Raw genomic sequence first — 12,662 nt, 5'->3', positions numbered from 1 at the left:
GCTATAATCTTAGCTAACAAGTTTAGCAATTGTCAAGACTTGATAGGTGTGTACAGTACTCAGTAGAGCTCTTGCAAGGGCTAAGGACAAGGTAGATACATTTTGTTCTTATTGATGTAGAGAATTCAAGGCAAGGAGAAAATTTGTTGTTTGTGTCTTACATTGCATGAATTTTAATTATACGAGATTCCTTAGTAGGTTTGGGGAGGCTATTTTCCATGTAGGTTTGGAAAAATCATTATCCTCGTAGGTTTGGGAAATCATTATCTGTAGGATTAGGAACTACTTGAGATTTATGTAAAGGGGTTGTAATTGGGGATTGTATAGTACAATTTTTCTCATTCATATATAGTAGAAAACTCTTTCTATTTTCTCCCCAAGAACTTGCTCAGCTGAAACTTGTTAAATCCTTGTATTATTTATCTTCTTTATTTGCTTTGTGTATGATTGTGTGCTAGCTAATCCATGATCTTCAACAATAATGTCCAGTAGTTCAGAAGTAGAGAAAGCAGCGAAGGTACAACATTTTGATCAAGATGTTAATGTCGATGCACGTGTGCAATATTAATTGTATAGCATTGCAACATGTAGAGAGAAGAGAGTGATCAAAAGTGTGAAACCGTAGTTGATTGAAATCTTCATGGATATGTAAACCTTATGAAATTGGCTTTGTTCGTTGCAGAATCATTGACGTATTTGAGCCTAATAGTTGTAAATAAGCTACTTCTAGTCAAAAGTAAATCAGTGGGTTGTTATATATGGGTGAAGAGATTGAATCTGTTCATAAGAATCAGACATCGAAGCTCGTTTCCTAGTAAAAAAACATTGGCAAGCAATGAAGTGAATCTTAAGATACATGAGGTACTGAAGATATTGGCTTGACTTTTGACAAAAACAAGCCAAGTGAATTCGTAGCTAGCTATGTTGATTCAGATTATGTTGGGAATTTGGATAAGAGAAGCTCTTTGACAGGTTATGTTGTCACTCTTTCTGAGAGTGTCATCAGATGGAAGGAGACTGTGCAGTCTGTTGTTGCATTATCTACCACAAAGGCTAAATATATGGCACGTATGATAGCACTTCTCTTCAACCTTCAATTGTTAGAGAAATTCTCTAACTTCCCGTTGTTGATGCATTTCTCATAAACCTTCGATTTTGTTGTTTTTATTTTTGTTTTTTGGCTTGTGCACTTGTCACCAACCTCCAATTGTTGATACACTTGTTATCAACTTTCAATTGTTGAAGCACTTGCCTACAACTCCCAATTTGTAGATTCACTTGTAATCAACTTCCTTGCCCCCCCCCCCCCACCCGACCCGACACACACACATTTTTCTCCAAATTTTAGAGTGGAATTTCTGTTACACCCCGTACTTTTATACGTTAAGTTTCCTCATGAGTTGGTTGCTATAGATTCAGAGAGCGGAGTGACCTTTGAGGTCATATGGGATTAGACATGTCTATCTTGAGTGTATAAGAGTTTAAGATCATGTTTAGTAGGTATTGGAAGGTTCCGGGATCAAACAAATCGAAGAAATTAAGTTTGTCGAAACTTTGGGAAAATTTAGCAGAATTCTGGACAAAAAATTTTTTGTCCAACTTTGGGGAGGTATATCTTCTAGCATGTGAGGATTTATGTAATGCATAACCTATGTAAATTCAAATTCAGAGAGTTTTCTTTCCAATGCAACTGACAGATCGTAAATTCGAGAAGTATGGAGAAAAATATGGCCCGTACAAAAAAAATACGATTTCAATTACGGACCGTATTTCCTTAGGCAGAAAGTGAAATTTTTAGGCTGAGAATTACAGCTAAGAAATACAGACCATATTTAAAAATACTGTCCGTACTTTTTGGCCGTATTTTTATGTCAGCTGTAGTTTTTTTTTTTTCATACAATTCGTATACCCTTTATTTTATATCATTTTCTCCACTTCCCCTGATCTCTAACCCTCTAGAAAGGTCTCTCCAACATATCTATCAAACCCCTAAGAAAAATCAAAGATCAAAAGAGAAGATCAAGTGTTTAAAGGTTCTAAAGTGAGTATGGAAGCTTGTTTCTCCTCTTGGTAGTGGTTTTGAAGGATACTTCAAGGTGAAACACTCTTAGAATTGATGTGTTCTTGAGTTTTGCGGTAAGATTTTATCTTAACTTCATGTTTATGAGTTTATACATGCTAGGTTTGGAGGGAAAAGAGTTGGAAGAAAGGTTCAAACTTGAATTTGAGTATATGTAGAGATATAATCTAAATTGGGTCATGTTCTAAATATGTTTGCAAGCTAAAACCTTGTTGTAAGGATAGTAGTTGGTATTGTGATTGTGTTGGGGATGTTATGATTGATATAATTGGAAGAAGAAGGTGTATAAGCGTTGTATACAAAGCATATTGTGTTGTTTTGATATAAATCTTGAGGTGAGTAGTGATGTGGAATTAAAGACACTTATATGAGGTTGTTATATTGTTGACTATTAGGTGTGCAGTAGTGACTAAGGAGATTGGAAAATTAGCTAACACTTTTATTGTGGAATTTTGGTTGACGACTTGAGGTATGTTAAGGCTAACTTTCCTTCTTTTGGTACGATCCTTATGAACGGAACGTAAACGTAACACTACTCCAAAATGACTCTATTCTTATTAGCTAGGGATGTTCCATGTTGATTCATATTCTAGAATGTTATGCTCAGTAAGTCCTTCTTCGAATTCAATATGATTCATAGAGTCACTTGTTGATGGAAATGTTATCTCATAATGATGTTCGGAAGTGTAACGACCTTACGTCACTCCGACAGATTCAGGATGTACTCTTATCATATTTATGCATTGCATTTCATTTATATATATATATATGTACAGATCTATGACCCCTCAGGCGTTACATGCGCGCATATTATGTATTATATATGTGGTATGGGGAAGGTGACAGCGTTATATACGCACTACCACCTGATCAACTGGTCACATGATGATGATGATGATGCACACAGAGGCCGATATGATACGATATGCCCACAGAGGCCGATATGATACGATATGCCCACAGAGGCTTGACAGGCATTATATACACATATATATGTATGATCCCTATGCATGCATGCACAGTATTTATGCATATCATTGGCCCACAGAGGCAGTTCAAACATACAGGTTGCATTCATTTCATCTTATGTACTTTTATGTCCCTTTCATGTTATTTTTATGCCTTACATACTCAGTACTTTATCCGTACTGACGTCCCTTTTCTGGGGGCACTGCGTTTCATGCCTGCAGGTTTAGGTAGACAGGTTGACGATCCGCTCCTGTAGGCTGTTGTTCAGCTGATATTGGAGCACTCTCCTTGGACCGGAGTTGCTGTTGTGTTTTTGGTACGTTATACTTTTGTGTATATACGGGTATGGCGGGGCCCTGTCCCGACCTTATTATGTCTTATACTCCGGTAGAGGCTTAGAGACAATCATGGTATAGTTAGACGATGTATGGCCTCCCTCGGCCTATATTTTTTGCTGTATAGTATTTCATGATGGCCTAGTCAATTTGCACAGTCTTGTCCAGCATAGTCCTATAGTATGTCTTTTCGGGCTCATCCCTTTTTCAGCATATTTCCCTTGTGCTCTAGCGGATTTTCATCTAATGACCCTCTAGGTCCACTCTTGTTTAAGATTATGATATGAATGTATGATTAGCGGTGCTCGGCAGGTAGGACCTGGGTGCCTGTCATGGCTCTCCGGTTTGGGTCATAACAATTTCTTCCTCTTGTGCATATTTGCTTGCACCTCTTTAGGCCTGTAATATCTTTGTCAGTCCTTCTCAGCATGATTGTTTTCATGCATATATCCTTGGCCCAACGTTTGTCAACATAATCATTGGCCAGACGGGTGACACACGTCATTGGCTAGTGTCTCTCACCGGCAACGTGAGTTGTCTGATTCTTTACCAAAATTGTAGAGGCACCGATACCAATGTGAACGAAAATAATGTATTCATAAACTGAGTATCTTTAGTGCTCTTCTATTTTTCTACTATATGAAAGTAGTAACAATACCCTTATTTATAATAGTGCAAAACTCATTTTAGCTAGGAACTAGAAAATATATTCTTATATTATTTTGATTACAAATTCTATTTAGACATGAGCTAAATATATATATCAAAGTTCAAATAGATTAGATCTCCAATTCCAACTTTGAATTATTCTTCCAGAGTGATCTTTTTTTTTTTTTTTTTTTTTTTTTCTTTTTGGCGGATCGACAATAGTTTGACAAAACAATACAGAAGTATATTCATCACAGTTCTCGTATCGCTGGATATTTTAAAACACATTTGACCTATTCTTTTGCATGAGGTGGAGTTTCACCTTGCAATATAAATAATTATAGATGTACATACGATATAAATATGATTGTTGAAGAAATTTCGCCTTTGTTTTAAGAAATGTCGAGTAATTTTTTTTAAAATAAAAATATATAATAACCGAAAACACTATCAGTAGTTTTTCAATTTTGGCATCAACCGAAAAAATACCTTTTGAGAAGTTTTTAGATTTTGAAAGAAATCGAAAACTTTCCCAATCGCATTTACTTATAACAAAAATTGAATTATTATCTTCCGTTCCTAAAAAAAACTATTTCCTCCGTCTCAATTTACATGACACTCTTTTCTTTTTGATCAGTTTAAAAAAAAAAAAGGACACATTTCTATATTTAGTAACAATTTAACTTCAAGCTTCTCATTATACCCTTAATAAAATGCTTTCTAGCCACATAAATATTTATAACTTATTTTGGACCACAAGTTTAAAAAATCTTCCTTTTATTCTCTCACTCCTTATCAAGTAGGCGTTTGGACATGCAGTTTGAAACCATAAGATGAAACCAGCATTTGGACGTGCATTTCATCTCATGGTTTGAAACCCCAAATCATCCAAAAAGGCATGATTTGGGGTTTCAAACAATGGTTTCAAAAATGTTAAATAAAAAATTTAACCCATAAGTTTATATTTATTAAAAAAAGACTCACAAGTTGATAGATATTTTTAACAATTATTCCAACCAACCATTTACCAACCTCATTAACTTCTACCAACCTTTATTTATGTCTACTAACTTTTATTTATGTCTACCAACCTCATTACTATTCATGTTAAATTTTCATTTTTATTGAATTTAAGTTTAATCAATTGATGTTGTATTTTTTAGAAAGGCTTTCTAATAGCGTATTAATTTTGTTATGAAATATGACTTGCTCATTTGTAAGATTGTATAAGAATTGAAAATATTTTGATAGTTTTCACAACTTGTGAGATTTTTATGTCTATAAGAGAAAATACAACTTAAGATATCCAAATTGCATGAACATGGTTTCAAACCATGATTTGAAACCATGGTTTCAAACCATGTCCAAACGGCTCCCAAATCAAACACCGTCACATAAATCGGGACAGAGGAAGTACAAAAGATATTTCCATAAATTATATTTTCGAAACTTCTGGAAATTAACCAATTAATGTTTTCAAACGAAAACACATTAAAGACTAATTAAAAGAAGTGATCCATATTTTATTTTTTTCTTTTTGTACGGTAGAGAGAAGTGATCCATATGATTGTAAGTGGTCGTTTGGTAAGTAGCCAAAATTATCCTGGGATTATAATCTCGAGACTAATTTATCCCATATTTTGGGACTATTTTATCCCATTTAGGAGATGGGATAAAATAATCCGTGATAAGTGAGATAAGAAGGGATATCCCAGCTTATACCATGAGATGTATTTTATACTTTATTTGGAATAAGGTATAAATTTATCTCAGGATAAATTTATACCGGTAATCAAGCATGATACAAAATATTAATGCCGGAATATTCCAGCTTATACCATGCACCAAACGGCCCTAGGAGTTCTCACCGTCTAATGAGTCATAACTACTTTCCGTCTCGTTGAAAAAATATTGAAAGTCACAATCACTTTCACTAAATTTCGGCTATTGGTCAAATCTCTCCGACCATCAGATTCAATTTGGACCGTACGATTTGCCATGACACTTTTCTCACTGATCAGTGTTCGAGGGAGCTTTTATGCTATGAATTCAACAAATAATTAATTTTGAAAGTATTACTATTAATTTAAAAGTACAACATAAATATACATGTGCAAAAATACAAATTTTCGACAACTAACATATTTTTTTTTTTTTTTTTTGGAAACCACTAAGTTATACTTAGTGGAGGATATTTTATTAATACTCAAAATAGGAAAGTACACAGCAAAATCAAATGAAAAGGAAAAAGGTCCCAACCCCAACCACAAACGGATCAACCCGACATTATCTTACGCCTAAACTCTCAAAAAGGAAACGTTGCTCCGGCCACGGTGACTTTTCATGAAATGCGATGTTGGATCTCCGTCATTAACACACTTATCGGCCGCACCAAATCTCTCGCGTCTTGTGTATTTATGCCGGAGTAAAACTCGGACAATCCAAATTTCGAATTCTTCAGGTAAAGATCTTGTGCCAAAAGCTAATTTCATCTAATTGAGCTTAAAGTTGATAATATATGCCGGAAACTCATAAATCCTCACAGATCTGGTGGTTGGGGGAATCTGAATTTGAGCTGCAGTTCTCGCTTATGCATCGATGTAGAATCTGAAATATGTAGTCAGATCTTACTTCCATTTTCTACTTCTCTCTTATTGACAAACTTCTAATGGACTGAGTCCAAAGGACTAATACCACCATTAGCAAATCTGCTAATAATTGAGTTGTAAAATTTAGGAAGTATGATAATTTCTCTGAATTTTTGATTGAGCCCTCTCTGTTGGTTGTCATGTAGCTTCTAATTATCTGATATGCTCTTTTGTTATTAGCTGAATGCATCCTCAAGTTGTCAAAAGATACTCTCATCAATTTAATCTTTGAGTTAGTAAACAGTATCCTTCGGATTAGTTAGAAGATACAGAAACAAAAGAACAGAAATGCCATTACTTACCCCTTTATGCCCCATTTATTGACAAAAGTTCAATGGAATGAGCCCTAGAGCTAATACCACCATTCAACCTCTGTTAATGATTGGGTTATAAATTCAGGTAAGTATATCCAATCCTGCCGTGTTCTTTGCATTTCTAATTCTAATGTTGGGAGTTTGCTGCTTGTCTAGATTGAGAATCCTTCTTCCCCGCACCGGGTAGTTCACCAAAAGAATTAAATCTTGATGTACCGCAAAATCAAAAGCTAGGTTAGTTAAAAAAATCGCCCAATGAGTTTCCCTCTCCGTAGATACATGGAGTATGATCACATTGAAACCACCTTCAACTTCTTTATTTTATCCACCTCTCGTAATAATACTCCATGGACATTCCCATTCCCCATCCACCACATTCTTCATCATTAAAGAGTCCGTCTGTGATAAGGGGATGAATATCATTTTCAACACACGAATACTAAACCTCCATTAAAGCTCTTGCCGACCACTATGTTAGAAGTAATTCCCGACTCCTTACACTCAAAGATAAACCCATCCCATGACAATTCCTCACACAAAACCATAAGAACTAGGTCCAGGATTTCCTCTTGAAGCCCCATCAGTATTACACTTGTACCATCCATCAAAGGGGGGTCTCCAAAACACAATCTTAGAAACAAGAATTGGCTTATACCCTTCTAAAAACATTATCAAATCAGGCCATAGAAAGGGTATATTTTTAAGCCAAGGATACCTCACCGTTGTTAAGTAATATAGGTTACAGTTAACCTCATGTATTACTCTTTTAAAACTTACCCTTCCTCCATGCTTGATTGTGTTTCTTCTTTTCCATAATTGCCGTAATCATGGTGATGGTACATGACCTCGTAAAATTGGCTTAAATTTCTCTGCACAATCTATTTTCCACCAAGTCCTGATTACCTGCTTGAGTTGAACTAAATTCATATGAATGCCAACTGAACTTTTGAACACACCCGCGACACGAAGCAAATTTTCCTGTTAGGAAAAGATGTTGAATGGTTTCCTGTTGAGGACTAGAACAACAATAGCATCTTGATGCTATAGGAATGTTCATCTTCGTCTCAAATTATTTGTCGATTTTTTGTTTTACATGCCCCTTGAGAAATACTCTTTCTGTCCCAATTTATGTGACACATTTCGCTTCCCGATATTCAAACTACATTAACTTTGACCAACATTTTAAGATGTATTTTTTCACCAAATTGATATGAGAAAAGTTGCAACTTATAGTACTTCTCATGTAGTTTTCAAATATATAAATTTTAATGTTAAAATGTTGAGTTAATCTAATCCAGTTTAACTTCAAAGTGTAGTCAAATTGACTCTCGAAAAGCGAAAAGTATCACATAAATTGGTACGGAGGGAGTATTAATTAGGAGGGAGTTTTGACTACTTTACCCTTATTTATGTCTAAGTTATAATCTCTCTCCATTAAATATTTACTCTATTTATGTGCCATCTTCATTAATAACAAAATTCTACTAAGGGTAAAATGAAAAAAAAAAATAATAATTTTGCCTTAAAGTTCTAAAACGACAAATAGTTTGAGACAACTATTTGTTAGTAACCATGACAAATAATTTGAGACGTGACTCCCTCTATCCCAATACACTTTCCTTTTAATCTGTTCCAAAAACAATAATAAATTTCTATATTTAAAAATAGTTTAACTTAAAACTTCTCCTTTTATCCTTAATAAAATGATTCACAGCTACACAAATATCTATGACTTGTTTAGTCCACAAAATTTCAGAAATCTTCCTTTATTCGTTAAACTCCGTGGATATTCAAATTATATCACAGAAATTGGGATGAAAAAGTATTAATTAATTTAATTCTAAAAACTTTAAATATTCAACCTACTAAGTTTAAATTTTGGGTTGACGCATACTTTATCTGTGACCCCACCTCTGAGTCTCTAACACCACCACCACTCCACCGTTTGATGTATCAATAACCCATTAGACCCAAAGTATGCAGTTTTTCCTGTTATATTGGCTTTTGTCATTTCCAACTGTATATACCCAACCCCACCCCATTCTCATCATTATATGTGTACACACACGAAATGAAAAGAAATACTAAAACAAATACGTACTTGTAATTAATGTATCATTTCTTACATCCACACAGCTGTGTATGAGTACAATCAATGATTAGTGTAGAGAGTCAATATATGATACGTTAGCACTTTATGCAACTATAAAAAGGACATTTTGAAGCCACCTATTTTAAAGTGTACCAGCTGAGATATTTCTTATTCCCTTTTGCATAACTGGTTTTCAAATCATGAAGCTTTCTTTTAAACCAGTACAGCCATGCACATCCAAACAAACCCTCCAACAACCTACATTCCACTGCATCACCATTACTCAACCAGATAAGTTTACAAGAAATTTAAACCTCAACATGCAAATATTAGCCCCGAAAAACCTCGAAAACTTAATGCTTGGCCGGGATACTGAGCCTAGTCCAAGTTTAGCCTCAACGTCAGCTTGGACTATGCCCAGTTTCTCCGGACAGTGTTCGGAGAAACTGGGCAAGAATTGGATGGACTATCAAGGAATCAAGAACTGGGAAGGTTTGCTTGATCCACTCGACGATAATTTACGTGGAGAAATAATCAGATATGGGAATTTTGTTGAAGCTTCTTATAGAGCTTGTAATTTTGATCCTTCTTCGCCTTCATACGCAATGTGCAGATATTCAAAGAAAAAGCTGTTCCAGCTTTGTGGCTTTCCTGGTACTGGTTATCGCGTTTCCAAGTACTTGAAAGCCACTAGCGGGATTCAGCTCCCAAGTTGGGTTGATAAAGCGCCTAAGTGGATGGCGAAGCAATCGAGTTGGATTGGTTATGTCGCGATTTGCCATGACCAAAGAGAAATTTCAAGACTCGGGAGAAGAGATGTTGTCATTGCCTTACGGGGCACTGCAACTTGCTTGGAGTGGCTCGAGAATCTACGAGCTACACTCACTCCTCTTCCCAGCAATAATAACAACAACAACGACGACGAATATAATAAGGATAACAAATGCTGTTCCAGCATATATCCCAATATATGCTGCCCAATGGTTGAAAGCGGTTTCCTAAGTTTGTATACATCCAAGATAGGTGCGCATCAGAGTCTACAAGACATGGTGAGAGAAGAAATAGCCCGAATTAAAAAAGTTTACGATGGTGAAACATTAAGCTTCACCATCGCAGGCCACTCTCTTGGGGCGGCGTTAGCCACCCTAATGGCCTACGATATTAAACAAACTTTCCAGGAAATACCCCTTGTTACGGTCATTTCCTTTGGTGGTCCAAGGGTCGGGAATCAGAACTTTCGATACCATCTTGATAAACAAGGTACCAAAATATTGCGCATTGTCAACTCGGATGATCTTATAACCAAAGTCCCTGGCTTTGTCATCGACGACAACAACAACAACAATAACAGCAGCAACAACAATAGCAACGATAATAATTTTAGGGAAAAAGGTGGCGATTGGATACAAAAGCTTGTGGAAGATACTCAATGGGTATATGCAGATGTTGGATGTGAACTGCGGTTAAGTAGCAGTGATTCACCGTACCTTAATGGAATTAATATTGCAGCTTGCCATGAATTAAATACTTATCTTCATTTGGTTAATAGTTTTGTTAGCTCAAACTGTCCTGTTAGAGCTACTGCGAAAAAGATGATGCAGAAAGGTAACTATGTAAAAAGTACTAAAAGAAATGACGATACTAAGTAATTTAACATTAACTTTCCATAAAGTCTTTTCCTATTTTTCACCCCACCAGCTGTCCTACTCTACACACCCCATTTGAAATACCAAAAAGCAAAAATAGCACTCTTCCTCTCTGTCTCAATATATGTGGCACAGTCCAAATTTTGAGATTCAAACATCAAAACTTTGACCATGAAATCAGACAAAGAAGTTTTAAGTTTTCTGAAATAAAATTTATATACTCCCTCTGTTTTAATTTATTATGAACCTATTTCCTTATTAATCTGTGCCAAAAAGAATGACTTCTTTTTATAATTGGAAACAATTTACCTTTATGAAATGATTTACAGCCACACAAATCATATGTGACTCATTTAACACCACAAGTTTAAAAGTTTTCTCCTCTTTCTTAAACTCTGTGTCCAGTCAAATTAGTTCACATAAATTGAAACGGAGAGAGTAGTATTTAGAAACTACGTAAAAAGTACTATAAATCACAATAGTCAACAACCTAAAATATTTAAAAGCTATATAAAGAAATTTCGGTCAAAGAAAAACTTGATCGACTCTCGAAATTTTAGTTGTGCCACATAAATTGTGACGGAGAGAGTACTACTTAAGTACTAGAAATGTCATGTGATAATGTTATTAAAAGTAAAATGAAATTTTTTAAATAAAAGAGTTTTAAAATATAAAAATATGTCCTTTTTTTATAAACATATTTTAAAAAATTATCATATAAAACGAAACAGATGAAGTATTAAATTACATTAATATGCCATCTCAATCATTATTTTTATAGTTAAAATTATCCTATTTTAAAACAACATATTGAAAAACAATGTAATTCTTCAACTAGTAATTTAAATACAATTCCATTTTAAATGAAGCTGGATGAATGGTGTCTTAACAGGTCTACAGAAAGGCATTGATTCCTTGTTTTAATTATAGATATATGTAACAAAAATTAATTAAATTGATGAATAAAATTATAGATAGCTAACAAGCCCATTCAAATTGTACGGACAATGTCAACAATAACGCACAATTATAAAGTGCTACACCTTAGGCTGCGTTTGATCAGTCCCAATATCCGGCCCCACCCCTTTTACCCATCCTAACCAGCCCACCCCGACTCCGACGGCCATCCTCCCACACTTCCATCCCACCCCCTCGAACCCTCCCCCATCCTATCCTATCACCACCTCATCATCTTTGTCTAAATTATATGTAAATACTCTTACTTAAGATAATATGTTGTGTTTATTTATTGAAACGTTAGAAAGTAAGTAAGAAAATTACTATTTATGTGAAGGTGTTTGACTGGGCACGAAGTCTGAGAATAAAAGTATTATGTTTGAATTGTTGTACAAAATAATCCATAGATATTTTTGTGGCTAGAAATGATCTCATTATAAGGTAAAATGCAGAGGCATATGTAGCATATTAGTTATGGGTTCAATTGAACCCCCAACTTTTGATGCGGAGCATAAATTTATGTGGAATGATTTATTAAAATTATAATAAATACTCCCTCCGTCCAAAAAAGATTGTCTTCCTTTCCCTTTTAGCCTGTCCTAAAAAGATTGGCACCTTTTATATTTAGAAATAATTTAACTTTATGAGATGATTTACAGCCACACAAATATCTAAGGCTTGTTTTGGACCACACATTTCAAAAGTCTTCCATTGTTTCTTAAACTTTGTGCCAAGTCAAACTAAGACAATCTTTTTGGGATCTAAAATTCGAAAAAAATTAGCTTTTTATGATTACTTCGGCAATAATCTGGCAAAAGGAGGATTATTCAGAGCAAGTTCAATCGATAACGGGGATGGAATAGCGGGTGGATGGTTAGGACACCCTATCTTTAGAGATAAAGAAGGGCATGAACTTTTTGTACTTCGTATGCCTACTTTTTTTTGAAACATTTCCCGTCGTTTTTGTAGATGG

General features: G+C 34.9%; 1 protein-coding gene across 1 annotated transcript; it reads left to right on the top strand.

The window, feature by feature from the left end:
• Window positions 1-9,532: 9,532 nt before the first annotated feature.
• LOC132062438 (phospholipase A(1) DAD1, chloroplastic-like) lies at window positions 9,533-10,735 on the top strand. The gene has a single exon (XM_059455013.1). It carries the CDS (start codon window positions 9,548-9,550, stop codon window positions 10,733-10,735), a length of 1,188 nt encoding a protein of 395 aa, XP_059310996.1. The 5' UTR covers window positions 9,533-9,547.
• The last annotated feature ends 1,927 nt before the right edge of the window (window positions 10,736-12,662 follow it).

This window comes from Lycium ferocissimum, chromosome 7, assembly GCF_029784015.1.
Source record: "Lycium ferocissimum isolate CSIRO_LF1 chromosome 7, AGI_CSIRO_Lferr_CH_V1, whole genome shotgun sequence".
In the NCBI taxonomy this organism is placed as follows: domain Eukaryota; kingdom Viridiplantae; phylum Streptophyta; class Magnoliopsida; order Solanales; family Solanaceae; genus Lycium; species Lycium ferocissimum.
Note: the sequence above shows the minus strand (reverse complement) of the source record. Positions and strands in the feature narration are given on the sequence as shown.